This window comes from Podarcis raffonei, chromosome 1 (assembly GCF_027172205.1).
Source record: "Podarcis raffonei isolate rPodRaf1 chromosome 1, rPodRaf1.pri, whole genome shotgun sequence".
NCBI classification, from domain to species: domain Eukaryota; kingdom Metazoa; phylum Chordata; class Lepidosauria; order Squamata; family Lacertidae; genus Podarcis; species Podarcis raffonei.
This window is the reverse complement of record NC_070602.1, coordinates 79,952,428-79,976,061: the sequence shown is the minus strand read 5'-3', so window position 1 is coordinate 79,976,061 and position 23,634 is coordinate 79,952,428. Positions and strand designations below refer to the sequence as shown.

The following is a 23,634-nucleotide window of genomic DNA, read 5'->3' as shown; positions in this document are numbered from 1 at the left end:
GGAACAGATACTACAGAAAACTCCAGTGCTGGAAGCCAGTTTGCCCACATTGCGCACTGTTGTCATTGCCCGTGACCACAGCTGACTTGGAGTCATAAAGCCAGCGTGATCCTGACAACTCTGAAGTACCCTTTGTTAGCAGCAAAGGACTAAGTTATCCCCTCCTGAAACCAGGATGTTAAGAGATCACACCACCCACCCATGATCACCACTAATTGTGTTTTGAGGGTGGGCTGTTGTGAATCTACCCTTCTCTCCCTGGCAGCATCACTTTGATGAATCAAATGTACAGTCTTTCATATCCGCAAGCATGTGAAAACCTTGGCAGGACATGCTGCTCAAAGATGGCACAGAGCAGCCAATTCTTGTTTAGTATATGGCAGGTTTCTTTTTGGCCCGGTTCCTCCCCCAGTCTTTATCAAGACTAGTTAATTCTTCACTTACCCAGGAGGAATGTTTCCTTTAGGAACCGAGAGTTTAACAACTTCATTCTGTAGTGCACTGATGACGGCAAATCCCTCCTCCTTTTGACCCCTGGAATTTAGACATTGTTTTTCTTGGGCTTGTGACTTGTTCACCACAAAGGAGGTTTTCTTGGTGTGGTCCTGAGACTGCAAGCCAAGGCAGGATACTGACTGGGCTTCCTGGTGTCGTGCTCTTCCCTTGGTACGGAGAAGTGAGCATCTAAATGGATCCAAAACCCATCACTGACCACAGCAGAAGTGCCTTGGATATCTGGAAGGGAGGAGAGGCAGTGAGTGTTGCATGGGATTCTGCTTTACTTCATTGGCGTACCCCCAAGAAAGCATGCAATGCTGCAGAATCTCATTTGGGTTTTAGGCCTCTGCCTTTACCTGTGGCGAGGCTGAGGATGGCCTCCTGTTTCCAGGACTGGCTGGTGCTGTGTCAGGAAATTAAGAGGCTTTCTCCAAAGTACTTTGCTTAGTGGAGGAAGTCTGTGACAGAAGGGTCCCGGGGAAGCTGGTACAGTACAAACACATGACTGGCCCCTCTCACTAATCCCCTCACAAACCCAAATCCCAGTGTGTGCCTAATTGGAGTGAGATGCTGCGGAGAGGTGGCAGCCTCCATGCCTGACAGCTGCCTCCTCACCACCCCCTTCCCCGCCTCTCAGAAAAGGAATAGAAAACCCTGCAGGCAGCAGTGGTGGGATGCAGATCAGACAAGCAAAGCATCATAGCGTGATGTTACAGTGGGGGTATCAGAGACGCAGTTGAAGTGTGACACCTTGAGTGCTGCCACGCTCAGGATGCGTTGGATCAGAACAGGTAAATGCATGTAGCAATGTAGACCCATTTGTTCCTTCCTTCCTTCCTTCCTTCCTTCCTTCCTTCCTTCCTTCCTTCCTTCCCCCTTTCTGTCTTTCTCAGGACACCAGCTGAAGTGGATCACTGGGATGTAGTGAAAGTTGTGGCAGCTTTTGTGTGAGAATCGGGCAGGGTTGGTGAAGGAAAGCAATGGACATTCTTTTCATGGAGGATCTACATGTCAACTCAGGATGAGTGTGATGAAGGATGGTGCAATCTCATCGGACTGTAGTAGTTTTGGAAGAAATTCCTAAAGGAGCCTCTGGGTTAGGGGAAAGTGAAATGCAGTCCATTAGGATATACGGTACTTTATGGAACTTAGCAACCCAGAGGTTGGGAGACAGTGTGAGGGGAAAGGACCTTTTATCTAAGCAATGTGCGGTGATGGCTGGGACTGATGTGGCTTTAATAATTGTAGAACTTAAAGCCATTATTCTCTCAGGCAGAGGTTTTCAAACTTTATATGTTAAGGGAACCATTTCTGCATCAGTTTGTCTGCCAAGTAACTCCCACATGTTGCCAAAGATTCTGGGGAGAGTTCCAGGTCACACACGGAATTCAGGTGGGATGCTGTCCAGGTCTGCTGAGCCTCAGTGTTGCATCACATGTAGGGGTGCAGAATGCACCCCTAGATTTTAAGAAAAGATTGATAAAAACTTGGAGGGAAGATGACTTGCAAGTACCAGCAGTTTGTTTCGTTATATGTATAATCCACCTTTCCTCCAAGAAACTGTACCATTCTGTTTCTAAGCCAATTCAGAATGCTGGCTTTGACATTTTACAGCCTTTAGCTTGGAGATAATTTCTGGTGAAATTTAACCATGCCGTTCATGGCAACTGCCCTTCTCTCCCTGCCCTCCTCCCCTAGTAATTCTTGGTGGAAATTTCTGGAATTGCATGGAAAACAACTTTCAGGGTTGTGGGTTTGAGCCCCACATTGGGCACTTGCATTTTCAAACGGCCGTGTTGTATTTTGTCTTTTAGTCTCAGTGCCTCATCAGTAAAATGGAAACAATTTGAGTTTGCTTCACAGAGCTCTTGTAAGCACAGATAAGCTGAGGAAGTAATGTCATCCACCTTTCAGTCTTCAGATGAATTACTTGCTAGAATTCTAAAATAATTACGTAAATAAAAGCTATTAGTTATGAAGCCTGTATCCAACCCCTGATTTTTTTGGGGTAGCAAGAGCTGTAATCATCTACTTAAGGTGAGAAGTTTGTTCATTAGTGTTTTTTTTAAGTAATTGTGCTCTGTTATATGGACCATGTCAGTGCAGGTTTTTATTTCTGTAAGTGGTGCCAGGTGTACATTCAGTTCATATCCTCTTCTTGTGGGCTCTCATTGCCTCTGGCCTGAGCTGGTGACTTGTCTGCCCATCAGTCAAGCCAAGTGGGAGTGTGTGCCTAAGTTGGAATGGCTAAACAATCCATTTGGGGTGCCCTCTAAGTCTTGAAAACTCAAAAACTGCAGAGATTTTGTTGAGATCACCGTAGAACTGTATGATAACAAATGACTTGGTTCAACAGACCCTTGGTTGGATTACAAACCCTGTGAGGACTGAGGGATTTGGGGCTGTATTCATATTGTGTGTGTGTGTGTGTGTGTGTAAAGCCAACAAGTTTATATACTCCTGTAGATTCTTCCGAAGTACGTGCCTTACTTCTGATTTGTTCTCAGAAATGTTGCTCACAAGGAAAATTGCATCCTGTGAAGTTATGTGGGGATTTTTCAAAGGTCGCTTCTTGCCCTTCTATAGACAGAACAGTATCATTATCTACAGCAAGCAACGAGACTCTGTGAAGTAACCTGCTCTGGTAATACTCACATGAGTATGGAATATAAAGTAAGGATCTATGAGCTCCGCTTAAAAAAATAAAAATACATAAGTCACCATGCATTGGAAGTTTCTTTATACTGAGCCAGACCATTGGTTTTATTTATTTATTTAATTTATTTATTAAATTTGTCAGTCGCTTTATCTTGCCCAGGGCACCCCAAAGCAACTTATAACCAGCTAAACAGACAATAAACCCCACATAGATACATTAAAACCAAGAGGAAAGAGAAATATTGTAAAAACATCCCACTCACTTTCTAAAAGGCCACAGATAGATAAAGGACAGAGGTCTGGTTACAGAGGAAGGTTTTTGCCTAGCACCTAAAGATATGTAATGATGGCACCAGGTGAGCCTAACTGGGGGAGGGCATTCCACAAATGGGGAGCCACTACAGAAAAGGCCCGTTCTTGTGTTGCCACCATCCGGACCTCTCAAGAGGGAGGCACACCAAGAAGGGCCTCAGGTGATGATTGCAGGCTCCAAGTCGGTTTATACAGGGGAGAGGTGGGCCCCCCTGGCGTATTGCGGTCCTGAGGCGTTTAAGGTTTTGTAGATCAAAACCAGCACGGGAACTAATTGGCAGTCAGTGCACTTGGGCCAGGATAGGCAATATATGCTCAAACTGTCTTGCCCCTGTGAGCAACATGGCAGCTGAATTCTGCAGCAGCTGAAGTTTACGAAGAGTCTTCAGAGGCAGCTCCATGTATAACACGCTGGTTCATCTAGCTCAGTGTTGTATTCACTAAGGCTAAGGAAAGCTGGATTTCAGCAGTTTATTTGAATAGTGCAAATTAAGCAGTTTTGCATACATGCTCATTTTGCGTAATATATTATGCTTCTGCAATCCATACAATGAAACCTACCCACTTTACTGCTTGGAGTCCTACTGATCTTTGAGATTTCACCAGGGATTTCCTGCATGTGTTCAAGCTTATCTTTGCTGCCATGGTGGCAAGTAAACAGCTTTAGAAACAGAAATGTAACTCAAAAGTTGATATTTTGTTCATTACAAAATTATGCATATATGCAAAATTGTGGGTATATGAGCCTGGATATATATGGAGTATACATACTGGGTATATTCTGAGCCTGTATTGTTCTTTAAAGATGAGCTCCTACTCTTGCACTTTTTCTCTGAACATAGAATCATAGAGTTGGAAGGTACCTCAAAGGTCATCTGGTCCAGCCCCTCAACTGATGCTGGGAAAACCCCTAACGATGTTCTCTTTTTGCACCAATAAGGGAAGTGAGTATTCAGGAGCTTTAAACAGAATGTAGTGTTCTTGCCAACATGCTTTTAGATAGATCATCACATGGGTGAACATCACTGTACAGTGGTACCTCAGGTTACATACACTTCAGGTTACATACGCTTCAGGTTACAGAGTCTGCTAACCCAGAAATAGTACCTTGGGTTAAGACCTTTGCTTCAGGATGAGAACAGAAATCGTGCGGCGGCGGCACGGTAGCAGTGGGAGGCCCTATTAGCTAAAGTGGTATCTCAGTTTAAGAACAGTTTCAGATTAAAAACGGACCTCCAGAACGAATTAAGTTCTTAACCTGAGGTACCACTATATAGAAAAATAAAACAGTCACCTTCATGTGAGGAGGCAATGCAAGAGTCTATTTTTCTGAACCTATATTGCACTGGGAAGCTGTAATGTGCCCCAGAAACACGCTCAACACTCCCTTGCTGTTGCACACTATAGGAGGCGCTTGGTAATAATGGAAAAGGTTGATTCTTGTGTCGTTGCAGTCTTATCACTGCAGATGCCCTGATAAGCATCTCCATAACCCCAACTGAAGATGATATATCTAGGATAGCAATGCAGGGATTATAATGCTGAGATAATTCCCCCTAAGCTAAGACTCCATTGTGTATAACTGCCCAATGTATCTCTTGTTGTGTGCTGGATCTATGCCGCCACTAGTTATTGATTACAATTCCAAACACACAAGCATTATCTTCTTGGTAGCCTTCCCTCCCTTTTTAATAAGTATGAACGCCATTGGAAATTCTTCCTGGGTGTGCATCCCGTGAGGGCACCTGTGAGCCTGTGCAGTTGGTGGAGTATTCTGGGTAATTCACTGCTTCCCTACAAAGGTGATGTTGATTGGCTGAGTCTTTGCCCTTGGACTTTGTGCTCTTTCTGATAAGAGCCCCAGTGAGCTTAATGAAGCTGAGGAATTATTAACTTGGTGTGTTTGGTGCCAGAGAACAGGGCAGAAAAGGAGTGGCTCTTCTGAGACACAAACAGGACCCTAATGCCACACTAATAAATTATTGATTATAATTCTGCATAGCGTCATCCTCCTTGGCCCCTGATTCTGAATTAACTACTGAATGTTACTGATTATAATTTCACATAGTATGATCCTCCTTGCTCCCTCGCCAAATCTGTTTTCTCAGATGGTTCTGAATTAACTGCCATCCGCCATTCCTCTGTTAAAAGATAAAATGTTGGGGATGGTGTAGTATGATAAGATCACTGAGCTAGATAAAGGGGTGAAGGTGACAAGAGAACAGCAGGTGCTAAGGAGGAAATCCTCTTTTCACTGAGTTTACCACCTTTTGCTTTATGCACTGAAATTCCTGTTTGCTTGAGGAGAGGTAGTCCTAGTCACCTTGATTAGGTTGACCTTACGCTTCCTGCTCCCCACTACATACAGCACGATTGTGGGACTAGGGCAGCTTACCATCTAAATCTACATGCCTTCCTCATTTCGCCCCTCTTCTGAGTTCAATGACACCTTTGCTTTGACCTTCCTGTTGTTGCTAGTCCCTCCTTTTTCCTTGGATTGGGGCAGGTATGTTCCTTTTGCTGCACACCTGGGAACCCCCTCTGCATGGCAGCTTACCACTGCTCAGGCATATGCATCTTGGGTTTGGAAGACTTCTGTTAACTTTATGGCTGTCCCACTTACTTAGTCATAGAAAGCTGCCCAGTACTGGCTCAGGCCATTTGTCTGTATAGCTCACACTAAAATGAGTCACTCTCCAGAGATTATTTCTCAGCCTTACCTGGAGATGCCAGAAATTGAACCAGGGACCTTTTGAATGCACAGTGTTCCACTGAGGTATGGACCTACGAATCAAATCCAGGACATATCACATCATTCCAAGAAAGCCCGCTGCCCATGCTTGGTTGGAGGGTCTCTCCCCCTACCCCACCCCAGTTGACCTCCTCTGCTAGTTGGAATGTAGCAAGGCAGAACTGGGAAAGGACAACAAAGGCGATGCGTGTAAGGCAGACAAGATTAACCCACACAGAGCAACTGCAGTGCCTGAATTCAGAGTTGTTAATGTGGGATTTCGGTCTTCACCTGGTTTTGTATTGTGTATTAGCTGGAACGCTTGTCGCCTTTGGACTCTACAAATGAAACGAATAGTGGCAAGTATACCGATTCCCAGGTTTACGTGTGTAAATGCTTGTGAGTCAGCTTTGACTGAGCAACTCACTGACCTGTGGTAAACTGTTTAAAGATAAATGTGTGGGTCACTTGCACCCTCGTGGTAATGGGTTCTGCCAAATTACAAACAATTGTGTCTCATGCTGTGGAGCCCTGTCTTACTTGGAACAGCTTCTACAGCGCATTCTGGAGAATGCAGAGGCCTGCATCTCTGACGGACAGGATACCGGCTCTTAAGAGGAATTGTAACATGATGCCTCGCGTTGGCTGCTTATCTCATTGAACTTTGTCTGATACATTGCCATGACTTAAAATGGCAGGAAAACTTCAGCTGTGGAGTCTGTGAGTCTGTAACTATAAAACACAAGCGCTAAGTGACGTTAGATTTCATTTCCTTGTTCTCCTGAGGTGGTTTAGCCACAGCAATCGGAATCTGCTAAGCCAAATATTCTTCTGTTCTAGTCAAAATAAAGCCTAATGATTGATTTTTCATTGCTTTCCCCCTTGGGGAAAGGGTTTGATGATATCACGTGAATGAACAGGGTGATGCCCATGAAGAGCACAGGGCAGGAAAGGCATACAGATGTTTTGCACAGTAGCTTCTAACATTAAAATACCCAGAACATGGTACAATTTAACCAACTGACTACTCAACTCATGCCCAGTAGGGTAGAGGGTGTTTCTGCTTTTTCCTTCCAGATGCAGGACAGACATGAATATCCATTCACACAAAATGCAATTAACTTATGGAATTCAGTGCCACAAGATATAGCAGATCTATTTACTCTGTCTGCGTATTCATGAGGCACATGTGAAAAGGGGAATGTTGCCTTTCAAATATCAAATCCCATAACAAAATTAATGCATAACTAATTCCACGATTGTTTATTTTCATATAGCTTATTTGTCTGTGTTGATGAAACATTTATGAATAAGCTGAAATAAATAAATAAAGCAGACTGCTAATATCAGGTAGATATTATTTCAAGTAAGGAAATATGGCATGGATGTAAAGCTCTTCCTTACTATCTGCAGGAGACATATTTCCACCTTCTAAGAAATTAATGTCTTTCCTTGTTTTGTAAACGCAAGATGTTTCTTCAAAGAACAAACTGTTCCTGAAGTGAAATATACAACTATAAGGGATTTATGAGGCATATTTAAGGGGTATTTTTCTTAATATAAGCTCCTTTCTTAAGAATAAAAAAGAACAGAAAAAAAACCGATTAGAGAAATCAATAGGCATGAAAAATAATATGTAGGCAGAAAACAAAACTAAGGATAGAGCAGATGAAGTTCATTTTAGGATTCTTTGAGATGAAAAAGCAATTACTGTATGTATGCAAAAGTAGTTCAAATTAATAAACTTGGATATATGAAACCTATTCGTTTTTTCACCAAACTCTTGATATGCAGCAGTATCCGTTAAAAGGTCTGACAATCATGTTTGCAAAAAAACCATAAAGTATGGTGGAAAGTAGAACTATGAGAATTAATGGTGTAAATCTGACAGTCCCTTAGTGGAAACAAATTTCTATTTTTTTTTCTTGGAAATATCCTGAATTTTCCTTGTATTAAAACTTGAAAATTGGAGCTAAAATTTTTGCTATTCATGGTTGGCATTGCATTCATTATCAACAAAAAATTGTGACATTGAAGGAGATTTTATAACTTTGATCCATCTGTGCAGCTGGGTCTGTGCATATGCAGCCCTGTGAGATGACCCTCAATTGCCCCAATAACTATTTGGGAAGAGAGAGCAATAGGGACTAGACTCAGGTCCTTGTTGCCTCTCCCAACGAATGATCAGTTTGATCACTGATTTATCTGAAAGTGGCTGTTCATGTGCTGAACTTGGGAAAGGAGAAGCCATGTTCAAAGTACCCATTTGCACATAGGGTTCCCCATTCAACTGGGGCTGCTCTAGAGGAAGCACACTTACAAATGTGTTTTACGTGCACATAAAATCCAGAATGCCTTAAAATGAAGTCAAAGGGGCATGTCCTCGTTATAGTGCAACAATTTAAATGAACACCTTTCTAAAATTTGTATTCTTTAAGCATATTGCTATCAAAGACAAAATTCTAACCCAGTGTCTGTGGCGTTCGTACAGAGCCCCCGGTCGTCTCACGGACTATTGACCCGTACACCACTAATCCGCTGTCACCAACCAGGTCCTCCCTGGTAAAATCACTTCAGACTCAGTCAGCTTTTCAATTCATAAAGAAGAGTGTATTCTATTTCAGACTTAAAACAAAACTATTACAGCATTCCAAACAGTGTTCCTCTTTACTTTCTTAGTCTTACGTTCCTCTCTCTATCTCTGCTACCACCCCACACTCAAGGACCAACTGCCCTAACTGTCTCTCTATTACCAACTGCCTTTCCCAACCAACCAACCCACTCAAACCAACCAACTACCCACCCACAACTCCCAACGAACTCACTCAGAATCCTCCCAGAACTAGTTTTATAGACCCACTTACTCCACCTCCCTGGGTCCTGTCTGTGCAAACTATTTAACTATTTCCCCTCCAGCACTCTCTCATATATGGTAACATCACAGTGTCATCGCCTAACCCATTTTTTGGCAAGTATGTGCAAAGTCAAATCCACAGTGTGAAACTCCATCATACCTTAGGGTGGTTGGCCTGATTAGACCAAGGAACCATGGAGCAACAGCTGTGCAGTGTGGGCAGTCAGGTAATGCAGACCTTTTCCAATGAGGCACCTAGGTTGAACACCCATGCCCCTGTTCTCTCCTTGCCTTCTCCTCATGAGCAGGGACTCTTTCTTCTCTGTACAGCTCCTGACACAAAATAGATGTGATGTAGTGTTACTGATAAATGATACAGTAGCAGTTGACCTCTTACCTGCGTCAGCCTTGCAAAAACGTTTTTCAGATCCACTCTTCTGCCCACTAATCAGTCTGCTTTCCATCTGTTCTGTCCCACCTTCCCCTTCTGCCCACCTTGGTGCTGTTTGCTTGCTAGAAAGGGTATTGCAGCACTGCGAGAACTACTCCTCCAGGCAAGTGGCTAAGGCTTGCCCCCACCCCCCATGGATTTAGATAATGATTTAAAAGTAGTACTCAAAGCAGTGGAAGCCAGAGTAAAGCCTATAGAATGTGACCCGTGGGAACTAGTGACAATTCCAGTACCATGGACAGCAGAGTTGTCATTTAAGAGCTTCCCAAATTCGTTTTGCAAAAACGGAACAGGAGAGCAAAAAAATGACACCTCTCGTTTCCTTGTTGCTCTTGGTGTATAAATATTGACACATTTGCCCTCAGGCAGTTTAAATAATTGGAACTTCTTGCTGGAATCCTACTGTCTGAATGATCATTCTGGGGTGTGTGTTTTTTTTTGGGGGGGGGGACACTTATCAAGCTCTTCTCATTTTGGATCATATCAGCCAGAATGCATTGAACACGGAACAAAAGCTATTTCCCAGGGGTGACATAGTGGTGTCTAATTGTGATTTCCCTTGTTATGTGGACTAAATGGAAGAAGCAAAGCTCAGGCAGCACACTAAGGTTGGTACTGGACAAAGATGTTTGTGTCACAGAAGGGTCCAAAAGTGGGGCAGGGGTTTCTTGCTAGTGATTTTGCACACCCATCTATTATTTTTAAAATTCAAATGCTGGACCTAGAGAGAGACCAGTTGTCTACAACTCAGAAGAATATGCCTTATACTTGCAACATGCACCCCTCCCCTATTACCCTGAGACTTCATTATGGGTATATTGGCATAGGCTTTGATATGTACCTCAGGACGTGGAAGCCTGGGGGGCAGAATGGAAATAACTAGGTTTCCCCAAATGTTTCTGTGCTTTTTCTTCTTTCAGAAAACTGAAAAAATGGGGGGGCAGTCCCCCCATTTTTCCATTTCTGCTGTCCCAGGCCTTCACATTGCAATATGTACCTAAACATACTGGTCACTATGCAAACCACTATGAATGCAGAATATGCATGGAGATGATTCCATAGTCTCAACAGACCATGTAAGCAGTGTGTGTGTGTGTGTACCTCCCATTACCCCATCTAGCCTTCCCCTCTGCTTAGTTTGAGTTATTTATGTTTCAGGGCATGAGCTTCATGAGATAAGATGAAAAGTTGGATGGGGATATGGAAAACTCACATAGACTTTCCACTAACCCTTATAGCACATTCCCTGCCCCCACATACTGCACATGGTGAAAATAGGGCTCCGTTTGAACCCACCGGTTCCATATATATTCAGGTGCTGTGTTAAAGGTGGACAGGATTGTACCTGCTGTGAGTTGGTGGCACAGTACTCTGCCTCCATCTCTAGCTGTGTTCCTAATTAGGACTCCACTGTTAGGTATGAAGATTAGTACACAATTAAAGAGGCACTTAATTTTGTCTGGTGCCCCGGCCCTAGTTGTAAGGACCATCCTGGAATGTCCCTCATTCACTGACATCTTGTTAATCTTCCATTACTAGATCGCCTCTTCCCCCTCCCCTCCTCTCCATGCTTCAAAAATAGCTTCAAAAGCCTGCTAAATGCATCTCTGGGTTATTTGTGCATAGGAATTTGTTCATTCCCCCCCCAATTTGTTCATTCCCCCCCCCAAAAAAAAGATAGTCCGGCCCTCCACAAGGTACTCTACAGTCATGCAAAAATCGTTGCTAGTATACATGCCATTTCTTAAGAGTGTGGGGGGGGATGGACTTGTTATTTACCTTGCACAATCCTGCATCCATGCCGTTCTAGAAGATATTTTGAACCCTTCCACTGATAAAAACAGCAAATTGTTTTGGGGTTGGAGGTGGGGGAAAGCAGCCCTGATCACACAGTCCCAGAGGACTCTGGGAGGAGAGGTTGTTTGAGGCACAGGAAGAAGCACGTTTAGTTCTGAATTGTTAACAATGACTGCAAGGGGTGTGTGTGTGGCATTCCCTGGGCAGCTGCCAGTTTAGCTATCCTTTCAGTCTACATCCTACTAGGTAGTTTGCTTGGTTATCCTTTCAGGCCTCCCAAAGCTCTCTATAAACACTGATAAGGACATCATAAACTGAGCTTGAATCCTGGGAACACAGAGGCACTGGGTGAATTGGTCAATTGCCTTCCCTGGGCAAGGTTTTCCTTCCCCTCAAGGGAGCAGTTTGGGGATGCTGCTGGATCCAGCTGTGTCATTGGAGGCCCAGGTCGTCACATTGGCTAGAAGCACATTTTAGCACAGGGGTCAGCAACCTTTTTCAGCCATGGGCCGGTCCACCATCCCTCAGACCTTGTGGAGGGCCGGACTATCTTTTTTTTGGGGGGGGGGAATGAACAAATTCCTATGCACAAATAACCCAGAGATGCATTTTAAATAAAAGCACACATTCTACTCATGTAAAAACATGCTAATTCCTGGATGGTCTGCAGGCCGGATTGATAAGGTGATTGGGCCACATCCGGCCCCCGAGCCTTAGGTTGCCTACCCCTGTTTTAGCAGCTGCAACTGGTGCAAACAGCGAAGGCCTTTCTTGGGCCTGGGAGAGCTTGACAGTAGTAGTTCAGGCATTTGTGACTTCAAGATTGGATTAATGCAATGTGGGGGGGGGGCTTCCCTTCTGCTTGAGCCAGAAGCTGCCGTTAGTGCAGAATGCTACAGGATGGTTGCTGACAGGAGTGAAACCCTGGGTGGAATTCAGTGTAGCAATAAGTGGTGAGACCTCCAGATATAGGGTGGCATATAAATTCAGAGAAGAAGAAGAAGAAGAAGAGGTATGGGGAATGAGGGCCACTTGTGTATCTAGACCTGCCCCCCCTCTGTGTGCCCCCTGGGCACCTCCTAAACCTGTTCTGGGAGATTCTGCCAACCCTCCAGAGAACATTGAGGGGTGTTCAGGGGGCATACAGGGAAAGAGAAGGGGAGGTCATAGAATCGTAGAATTGTAGAGGTGGAAGGGACCCTAAGGGCCATCTAGTTCAAGCCCCTGCAATGCAGGAATCTTAACAAAAGCAACCATGAAAGATGGCCATTCAACCCCACTGCTTGAGGAGACCTCGTTCCGTGCATGCAGCAACTTCTTAGTTGAATCCCCCTCCCCTCCCGTCTGCATAGAACACCTCTGCATAGAGAGGTGTACTGTTGCTGGACCAAGTTCAGGCTACTACTATAAGTATACAAAGCCCTTAAGAACACAGGGCTAGTTTACTTGCAGGGTTGCCTTACCCAGGGGTGTCCAAACTTTTTTCAAAGAGGGCCAGATTTGATGAAGTGGGCATGCATGAGGGCCAACCAAAGAACTGACCAAAGTTGTTGACTGCTTCGATCTGCAGAACAGCTGCTGTTGCAGTTGCCACATAATACTTGTTCTGCACTTGTAATCAATCTTTCAGTCCATCTTTCACTTTGGAACTCCCCACCTATTGAGATCAGGCCCGCAACTTCACTGTATTCTTTTCCGTACCTGCTTAAAACATTTTTTTTTTCATTTGGGCAGACCTATCCAGACATGTGTTTTAACTCTTTTTAGCTATTCTTGGCTTTAATTAGTTTTGAGTGTATTAAAATACCTGTTTTTATCTGTTTTTATGCGTAGTCTTTAATGTTTTATTTCATAAATCAGTGACGGAATCAGTGACGAAAGAGCATCTAGAACAGATGGACAATGAGGAACGGAGAGTTAGTGGTAGGAATGTAATTAAATATGGGTTTGGACTATGTGGCAGTAAACACAGCATAATAAAAATTGCCTGCTCTTTAACTGTCATATCATTTATACTCCTGCTCCATGTTGCAGCAGTAGAACATTGTAATCTCATGTGACTATTGAAACATCTCGCATATCTATAAGTGGTTCAACTGGTTAGAGCATGGTGCTGGTAACGCCAAGATTGCAGGTTTGACTGCTGTATGGGATGGCCGCATATTCCTGCATTGCACGTGGTTGGACTAGATGATCCTCAGGGTCCTTTCTAATTCTACAATTCTAAGATTATTTGACTACAGAGGAGGACTGAATTGGAAGGGGTGGAGCTTTGGGGACTTCCGTGCGGGACATTTAGAGCACTATTGTTCCACCTTAGCGGCCATGGCTTACCCAGGAGAATCCTGGAAACTAACTAGTTAAGGGTTCTGAGAGTTGCTAGGAACTTCCTATTCCCCTTACAAAGCTACAATTTCCAGAGTTCCCCTGGGATTGGTTGTTAAACCACGCTGGGAATTGCAGCTGGGAATTGGATTCTTTGGGAGAAGCCATAACATAAATTGGTGGATAAGGGTGAGATCCAGCATAGTACAGGTGGGCATCATTCATGCAGCAAGGCTTCTCCTTCTCCCCAGGCCGTGTCCATGGACCTCCAAACTCTGCCCTAGAGGGTTGGGAGACTGTATGGAGCAGAAAGGGGACAGGGGAAAATGCAGGCAGCTAAAGAGGAGTGATTTACATATTGCAAGTGGATGTCATTGGATGTCACCCTAGTATAGGTGCCATGAGTATCTCAAACTTCTTTATTGCCTTTTGAGTACCAGTTCATGGAAATATTGTGCTCCGGTCTTGCTAGCAGGTTTCCCATAGACATCTGGTTGGCCACTATGAGAGCAGGATGCTGGACTAGATGGGCCATTGGCCTGATCCAGCAGGCTCTTCTTATGTTCTTATTTACATTTCAGCAAGCATGGTGGAAAATTACAGCCTATGCAAGCCAGAGAAGTAGGACTGGAATCCATATCTCTTTAAAGCCATCCGGTCAATAGTGTCATTTCTGAAGCTAAATTGGATAAGATTCTAGACAATGTGCTACAGTCAGGGGTCATGTACTGCCCATGGAGAGAGCCGTTGAATTAATTAAAATGTGTTATCTAATGACTCATTCTTCTTGTGTAATTTCCCTTCTTCTCCCATTTGTTAACAGCTGCACTGGTTGCTTCATCAGTTTTTTCCTCCCCAAGCTATTTCAGAAACGTTTAGTGCTACGTGTTTCCTTTTGCTGGGTCTTAATTGACACTCGGATCTATTGTCAATAGATAAAGATGGTTTGGCAGCCCCAGAGAGCATTAGCAGGGTGCGCTCGTCTGATGGCTGTCTCACAAACAAAAGTTTTAGAGGCTTTAAGTGAAATTGGTTTCAAGTGGAGGTGAAGAGCCAAAGTGGGTGAACAGAAGCCTTTTGGGGTCTATTGCTGTGCCTGGCTATAGCATTTCTGACAGCTGGTGAGGATGTTTGAGTGCCCCAATCCCTACCAAATAAAATATTATGTACATGAGCAAAAGGAGCATGTTCAGTAGAAAGGGCCTTTCCCCAGCATGCTAGCTTTTCTATCTTAATTGAGATTTTTGTAAAAAAATAAAATGTGAGGAGCATTCCATTCTCCACCTGTCGTTTGAAATGGTACAGCTCAGCACTCAGAACTTCTGCTCGTCTGTTTTAACTCTTAGTCAGACTGGCAATCCACAGCCACCCCAATGATAAATTGGGAGTTGATTTAGTGAGCGACTGAATTGCAGCATAACTGAAAACATCTGGTTTTGGCAGGAAAAAAGTCTGTCTTGGCATGAACCTGTTTAGCGAGAGGAAGACAAACCCAGTAGAACTTCTTGAAGAGTGATACAGTGATGTGTGCAGATGGATGTGAATTCTGATAACTGCATGTGGCTGCACCAAGTGATAAGAAAGACCCCAGTAGGTCCTTGCCAGGATCAGAGTTCCTTTGAGCAAACAAGGCCTGCAGGTTAAAAGGTTCTGGTGACATAGGGGAGGAGAGCCTGCCACACTAGATGAAAGCATAGTCAACAGAAAACTAGGCAGCAAGGAAGATGGCTCCTGTGGAGCCTTAGTAGAGTGGAGCCAATGCCATGGGAAGGTAACTTGTCATCAAGGAACAGAGAGCAGCATAAGGCAGCAGGCCGGCTGGCTGGGATGGTAGCAAACATAATCAGGCTGAAGACAAAGCCAGACACAGTTGCTGGGGCAAAGGCTTCATCCTGACCTGGAAGCTCCTTTCCTCAAGTAGGTCGCCAGTCTTGGGGAGGGTGAGCAAAGCCCTCTGCTGGTGAAGACCTGCAGTGGCTCAGTCAGTTAGGAAACCAGCTGTGAGATGCAAGATTGCTGGTTTAAGCTACCTGCACTTTTTATTTACATTTATTTTCCACTTTTACTCCAAAGAGCTCAAAGTAATATATGTGCTAGCCTTCCCCCATCCACCCCTTTTATCGTCACAACAACCCTGTGAGTTAAGTTGGCTAAGCGTGTGATTGGCCATGGCAACATGAACCTGGGTCTCCAGGCTTAGCCTGGCGCTCTTAACTCCTACATTCTCTCCTGGGCTGAGAGGACTAAGCCTGAGTGTTCTTACATCCTCTGCCATTTCCATTTCTGTTCTCCATTATGCAAAAGGCAATGCATGCATCCAATAGTGGTGTTTTGGAGTTTGTCATGTATGTGCATGGATTTGCTAATTGAACATATTGAGCGGGATTCACCTAACAAAACACGTCAGAGGTAGGCATGCATAAGGACCTCCACTTGTGCAATGGGTCACCCCCCATCTCCTCTCCCAGACCCCTCAAAGTTGACTCAGGGTCGGGAGAGAGGAATCATTTTGTCTGGCAAGCCGAAAAGCTTGTGCAGACATAATGTTTGTAATGGCACACCGCTGAATTCCATCTGTTGTAATTAACTGTTTCACAAAGGTGGGCATATGAAAATGTATATTTCTCCCAAGACATTTCATATTAATAGATGAGAGAAGCTTTGAAAGTTGCTCGGTTATCTGTTCCACAGACCTGTTTGAGATTAGGGATTTATTGCCTGTGAGTAAGTTTGACCCAGGGTGAGGCTGGGGCTGTCTCTGTATGTTTGGGACTTGCGTGCTGAGAGTCAGATGAAGGAATAATGTTATGGATTTCCCAGCGGTTGTCCCAGGTGCATGATGTGAGCTGACAGGGTCTGACAGTGAGAGAGCCAGTCGTTTTCCAGGAATGATTGTGTTTTCCTTGCAACCTTTCTCCATCTCTTATCCTGAGACAGAATGTGGGATGTTGTGTTGTTAACAGTGAAGACTATGAAAATTGAATCGGATTATAAATGGCCCAATGTGTGTCTCCAGGCAGGCACCTTCACAGTCACCAAATGCTGATGTTTGTATGTGCTGTGATTTCCTCCATCTTAGCGCATGAATTGACAAGTAGGCCATTGACTGCCGGGGCAGAGGGGGGGAGCACTGGGGAGCATACAAATGCTCTACTGTGTTGTTGCTCACACCTTCCCCTCCTCCTCTGTCCCAATGTCCAGAAGACAATGGCTCAATCCAAGCCAATGTTCACAGCTGGCATGGGCAGAGGAGAGGCCAGGGGAAGGGTGGAGAGGCTGGAAAGAGCCAGGGGCCAAGAGGGAGGCCAGAAAGAGGAAGAAGGAGGTGATGATGATGATGATGATATTTGGTCTTGATATGAACACCTAGAGAAGGTGTTCAGAAAATATTGAGGGGGGGGGGAGAGATAATCCTGAATGGGGAGGAGGGGAAAGGAGAAAGGTATCAGTATATAACCATTTATCCTCATACATATGCCTATAACATGTAGTGGATGGGATTTTGCATGGCTAAAATGGACAGTTTGAAACCTGCATGCATTTATATTCACCCCATGCTTCTTTTAATTGCCTTTAATTGGGAAAGTGGAGAGATCAGGACAGGGGTGAAGAAGCAGAATCACTCTTATTTCAAAATCGTGGTAAGAATTAGTTGTCCCAGAGGTCAACAGATGCAAGAAGCTGATGTTTTACTTACAAACGAGGGGGGGAGGGAACCTACATAGAGAAAATTTGAAGAGCTATGGCTGCAGTCCTCAGAATTGTACCAGAATAACCTAATATGGAAGGCCTTCAAGCTATTTGAGTTCATCTACTCTCTCTTCCAACCCCTTATCACCTTTGGAGTCTGTCTGCTAAGCAATCACTTTCCCTTTTTGCTGTATTCTGGAAAGTCATGTTGCTGTGCAATATTTTCATTAGCTGAACGAAGTCAGGCCTGTATAAGAATTTAGAAAGCAGCCAATGGGGTCGTTGGCACATTAGGAAAAAGATACTAAGGTCCGTTTTATGCATTGCAAGGGCTTGCCAGCTACTGGATGTCCACTTAATTCGGAGCTGCAGTCAATTACTGTCCTCCAATAAGCATGTTTGTTAAGAGAAATGTACTTGCAAACCTGTATTTAGTTGCACTTTAAAATGTCTTAGGCATACATCTGAAAATGTAATGTGAAAAGGTGCCCTAATGGTGATCATACACGATGGGGTTTATAAGTGATCCATTTTGACCTGTGAAGTATTTTGAGCTCTTTGACCATCATAGGCATACACAGTATCATTAGGGAAGAACTCCTTTGGAGCTTTAACTTTAGCCCTCTGTTGAAAAATGACAAATGAGAACAAATTCTTTTCTTTTCTTTTAGGTTCTTGGGTTGTATTGGATATCAGGAGCTTTAACCTGTAATAAGTGTCTAACAAGCATGAGGAATTCCCCTTGCTCTTTGCCCTGGGTCCTGGTTGTTCCCATGATGTGCCTTGCATGAAGTTGGCCCGGAATTGCAAAGCAAAATGATTGCTTTCCTAAGATCAGAAGGTGGAATCTGTGACAGTGCTGTGGTGAACAGTGTATGTGTCTTCAGTGGTGGGTTAGAGTTCAAAACTCTTTGCTTTAGCAATCCTCAGAGATCTGGAAAGTGATTTCTAGATTAGTTTTCAACTGTATCTTTATGTGGCTCTAACTTCCTTGGTATCTGTGAGACTAAGCTGACTTGCACCTTAACACACCAGTGTCTGGAGGCTGGGGTTCTCAAGCACTGGCTTACTAAGCTTTCCTAAACTGCCTGGGAGAGGGAACCCTGTGCTAATTGTGGCCATAATTGATCTGGCATGAAAGAGCAGAAGGGGAAAGAGGAGACCTCATGGTATGCTTTGAAGTATCAGGGGATCCAACGGAAGCAAAAAAAATAAAGGCAAAAGTGGTCATTCTGAAACCAAATGAACAAAGAGAGGATGCAGAAATAGTGTGTCATTTTAACAAGGAACCAAATACCTATCAATAGTCATTAAATTGCATTATCAAATGGTAGCTGAAAGGTACAAAAGTCAGGTAGCTGAAGTGGCAGGCATCTATCCTTGAATTGCCCGAAACTCTGTAGGAAAGCATACTTCATACTTTAAGACAATTGCAGCAAAGTGGTAATGTGACCTATCTAGAGCTGATGATTTTGGATGGTTTATTGAGAGCATGGTAGGGAGTAAATTGGTGCTGGATCCAAGGGCTTTTCAAGGATCTTATCTGCTCTAGTTTTTATGGTGAGGGTTTTGTGTATATGTGTGCATGCCTTGCTTAGTAAAATGGTCCTTATCCCATTTTCCATTGTATCTCAATATTTTGTACATGCTCTGAAGAAATAGCGGACTGCAGCCACTTTGCCCTGGGTGGTCTGTGAGGTATCAGCATTGTGGGGGTGGGAAGGGTGCATTTGTGACTACGGTGCCCTCTCAGGTCACAAGAGTTGCATCTCCTTCTGAGAGTGGCTGCTTAGTTTTACCGTCAGGTAATAAAGAGCTTAATTAATGAGGAATGCTGAGCTGCATATCTGGGTTGAGGTTTAGGCAGGCACAGTGAACCTTTTGCAAAGTCTGCACACACACCATACATTTAAAGCATATATGACTCCCCTCAAAGAATCCTGGGAACTGTAGTTTGCTAATGGTCCTGGGAATTGTAGCTCTGTGAGGGGTGAACTATATTTCCCAGGAATCTTTGGGGAGATCATGTGCTTTAAAATGTATGGTGTGTACAAAGTCAAAAGCTTCCTCTCTTGCTTTTTGCCCATTGCTGTGAGATAAGGAGTCAGTTTCCAAAGCACAGATGGCCCCCATTGTGTTAGTTCTGCTGGGAGGCAGAAGAGGTACATGGAGGGAGATACACTCTGTTTTAACAGCCAACTCTGCATCTGAGTGAATGTCCCCACAATGAATATTCCTGTGATGACCCAGTATTGCAACTCAGGCTGTAGGTGACCAAGGGGAAGTGATTGAGCATAGCAGCGTGTTTCCCCCTCAGTCATTCCTGCAGCCTCCCCCCCTTAAGGCAGTGTTTGGTTAGGAATCTCTTCTGTGGATTCTTCAAACTCATGGCTGGAGAACAAGCCAATCAATAGGCAGGGAAGTATAAACATGGAGGAAGGCAGAAGCGGGGAGAGGAGCCTGGCGCGTTCCAGAGAATGTGCCGATGAGGCACACTGATTTTGCAGCCCATTGTGTATATTCATTGAAACCTTTTGGCAGTCACCTGCAAAGGACAGTTGTCTATGAACGGACATCTGCCCTGGTTCTAGGTTTGGATAGATATAGCGCCCAGAAGTCCCTACGGTGGGTAAAATAAGGCACATCCAACTGGGTACAGTAAAGGTCACAGTCCGAGATAGTAGGAAATCATAGCTTTAGGATAATATGTGGTACACTGAAGAGTCTTCTCTGTGATAGCAGGGATAATAAATGAGAGTGTTTGCTGTTAAAAGTCTGCTACCCATAGCAACCCAAGGCAGACAGTTTCTAAAGAGAGGTATTCTGTAGGGTTCCTATGCCTCACCACTGTCTCCCTGTGTGATCGCGACCAAGTCCCTTAACAGCCTCGTGCCTCGGTTTCCCTACCAGAGAACTGTATTTACAAGCAATATAACATTTAACCTACCACAAGGGGAGCTGTGGGAACTGGTTGTGGTACCGTAAGGTAATTTCATACGGACAATATACACAGATTATTTTCTTTCCAATGTCCTTCTGACTTTTTCTAATGCAGAATCCTCACTCCCCTCCAAAAAAATCATAAGGTAGAGAAGTGAAGTTACAGAGAACCAGGCAGAGGAACCCGCCCTATGGAGTGCCCTCCCATCAGATGTCAAGCAGACAAACAATCGTTTGACTTTTAGAAGACATCTGAAGGCAGCTCAGAAGGGAAGGGAAGTTTTTAATGCTTGATGTTTTATTGTATTTTTATTTTTTGCTGGAAGCTGCCCAGAGTGGCTGAGGTAACCCATTCAGATGGGCGGCATACAAATGATAACAATAACTATTATTTTTATGCAGAGTTGGTGTTGGAAATTTCGTTTGGAGTTCACACCCCCCCCCCCCAGTCCCCCGAATCACATCACAGGTTGCAAAACAGTCAAAGTCTGTGTTGATTTCCAAGGTGGAAATGGCAAGGAGGGAGGACAAAATAAATGCATTGGTACATTTTATTTCAGGGTGTAATGCTCATCTGCAAACATAAGTTTGGGTCATATCACTTAAATACAATCCCTTGTGATTTCCCTTATTTGTCATTTGTTTTTAGCGTAGCTTCGTGTACCTGAAGTTATACATCCTAAACCCAGTGGGGTGGTACTTCCTGGATTTTAATGTGAACAGAATTTTCCTATCTCCCAAGATTACCTTGCATTATGGAACCTCGCATGCTGCGTAGCCGTAACTCTGCTCTGTTCGGCTCTTCCCCATTCACCCTCTGCTTTCTCAGGCCTCTGCTTCCCCACCTCCACCCACCCCACCTCGCTGGTGTGCACCAGCCTATTAAAATGGCTGACCTTGTCATCTTCTCCAGGTTCTTGCATCTGGTTCTAATTAAGGTAAACCCCTCCCCTCTCTCTCTCTGGCAGTTCCTCTGCTCTCCCCCACTTTGTGGCCCAGGGAGGATTATAGGTGATTAGAAGATGAGCAACAGAGCAAGTATACAAGCAGGGTGGAGGAAGAGAGGGAGGGGATTTTATAAGTGGAAATACCATATATACCTATCAGCGTATCTTGCAATGTACGTTCTGTTCTTAATCTCTACACTTTGTAAATACAGTGACCTGAAGCACCTTCAACATCTGCAGAGAACTGCTAAAAAGCTGAAACAGATCTTGCTCCATATGAAGGATATCTCAAGGAAGGGTTCTTAGGGTCAAGTTTGCGAAGTAGGATCTGGAATGAAACTGTGATGGTAGAAAGGTGGTGGTGTTTTTGTTTCAGCTTGCTGATCACAAATTCATTTGCTCTGCAATTTATTGAATCCATCCCTGACCTGGTCACCTAGTACTGGTTTGATGCAGGGGCTACTCTGTGATGTGGGGGGGGGGGGGGCGGGAACCCACAGGAATTTCTATCCTGAAGGCACTAATGCTGTACAATGTGCTGTCATGTGTCCCTTTGGGGAGAAAGGATGGGCTACAAATTCAATAAAATAAAATGCAATAAACAAATTAACTGTTACAGTGTATTCATAGCAGCCCTCCATCATATTCCTACCTTACAAACAGAATGGAGACACTAAATCATTCCAAGCTGCCCAGTGTGCTCAAGGCAGAAGTCCAAATAAACACGATCCATTGTATCACCCCAAGTTCCTTTTTGTACTCTGGCCAAGTTTTGACATTTAGGACTGACAGAGAAAACCAGTCCAAACAGTGGAATTCCTGGCATTCTCACATGTTCAAAGGACTCAACTTTTTCTAGGGCTCTATTCCTTTTGTTAGGCTGGTACTTGAATTAATGCCCTTCTCTCTCTGCCCCCCTCCCCCGCCTCATTCCCCCCAGCTCCTTCCAAATAAACATTTACACCATTTCCTGACACTTTCCTGCAGTTTGGTAGTGGAGGAAACTGAGGATACCTTAGGATGATAACTGGGAATTCTGGATTTCAGCATGTAAATGCCTGGTTCAGTCCCTTGGGTCTGCTCAGTGAGAGTGCAAATGAGAAGTTTGAGAGAGGTTTGGGCACAGGGGTTATTGGAGTAATTGGAAATGCTTCAGAAGGTTTAGGGTTAGTGAAAGGTAGCTCTGAAAAGATTTGTATGCACTTCAGCAGTGCTGGCCTGCCCAAGAGGCAGGCAGAAGCAGCCACCTCAGTGATCTCAAGCAAGTTGGCTTACATGAAAACTCTATTAAAATCAATACAAAGACAACAAAAATGCAAAACCAAGTCTGCATGACTAGCAGTGCTAAAATAGGTTTGAGCCATCAGGTATAAAATCTGCCACCTGTTCATGCCAACCATCAGGGTTTCAAATGCCAGGTTGAACAGAAGCGTGGTTACTAGGAAATGTGCACTGTAACATGAAGCCTGGATAGCTCCGTTGGTTAGAGTATGGTGCTGATGATGCCAAGGTTGCAGGTTTGATCCCCATACGGGAGAGCTGCATTTTCCTGCATTGCAGGGGGCTGGAGTAGGTGATCCCCAAGGTCCCTTCCAACTCTGCAATTCTATGGTTGTAAGTGGCATAGTAGGCTTTCCCAGGGAAATAACTCCAAAGGTGCAGTGTCCCTGCTCAAAAAACCCTTGCTCCAGAGACCTAGAGATCTCATTTCCCATGAGAAACAGGATCCAAAGCAAGGCTGTATATATGGGAACTGGCGTACAGCCTTGCTGTTTAAGGCTTGCTTATTGTTCTGACTGGCACCTTGATTCACCTGTGGAAGCAAATGGGCAGCCAATGTAGATGGAGGTGACATTTGCACTAGCTGCCTCTTCCAAACAATCTTTGTGAGCTTAGCAAAGCACTGGATGGTGGTGATGAAAACCCTTGACCTCTAGGGATGGGTAAGGTGTACTGGATGTTAAAGAGGACACTGTTGTGACTTGGGATTTCAAGGTAATCATCACTGGACACCAAACTGTCAGTTCTTTCCCTGTTTCCAATATGATTCAGCTGGGATAGCTCAGTTGGTAGAGCATGAGACTCTTAATCTCAGGGTTCTGGGTTCAAGCCCCACATTGGGCCAACAATTCCTGCATTGCAGGGGGTTGGACTAGATGACCCTGGTGGGCCCTTCCAACTCTACAAGTCAATTATTCTTTGATCTGTTTGAATTGTCTGACTTTATGAGGAAGGTTTAACTGCCAAGCATCAAGTTCTGATGTTTAAACTTAAACGAGATCCTCCCCCAACATTTTTGGAGTCTTTATCTATTTTTTTGAAAAATGCAGACAGGGACAGAAATGAGAGTTCTGTCTCAGAAGAAAAGAACCAAGAGAACATGTTTGATATTATTTATTTGTTTGTTTGTTCGTTTCATTTACATACCACC

The 23,634-nt window shown here is 44.2% G+C and overlaps 1 protein-coding gene across 4 annotated transcripts in view; it reads left to right on the top strand.

Moving 5' to 3' along the window:
- Positions 1-23,634, top strand: part of MYRF (myelin regulatory factor) — a 91,249-nt gene that overhangs the window by 11,274 nt on the left and 56,341 nt on the right. Inside the window, exon 1 of one of the 4 annotated variants that reach the window (XM_053396765.1) lies at positions 1,197-1,289. The exons of the other annotated variants lie outside the window; for them this stretch is intronic. Coding sequence (XP_053252740.1) covers positions 1,271-1,289 — 19 coding nt within the window. The 5' untranslated portion in view covers positions 1,197-1,270. Of the gene's footprint in view, positions 1-1,196; positions 1,290-23,634 lie in introns of those variants that run through there. 4 annotated transcript variants of the gene reach the window in all.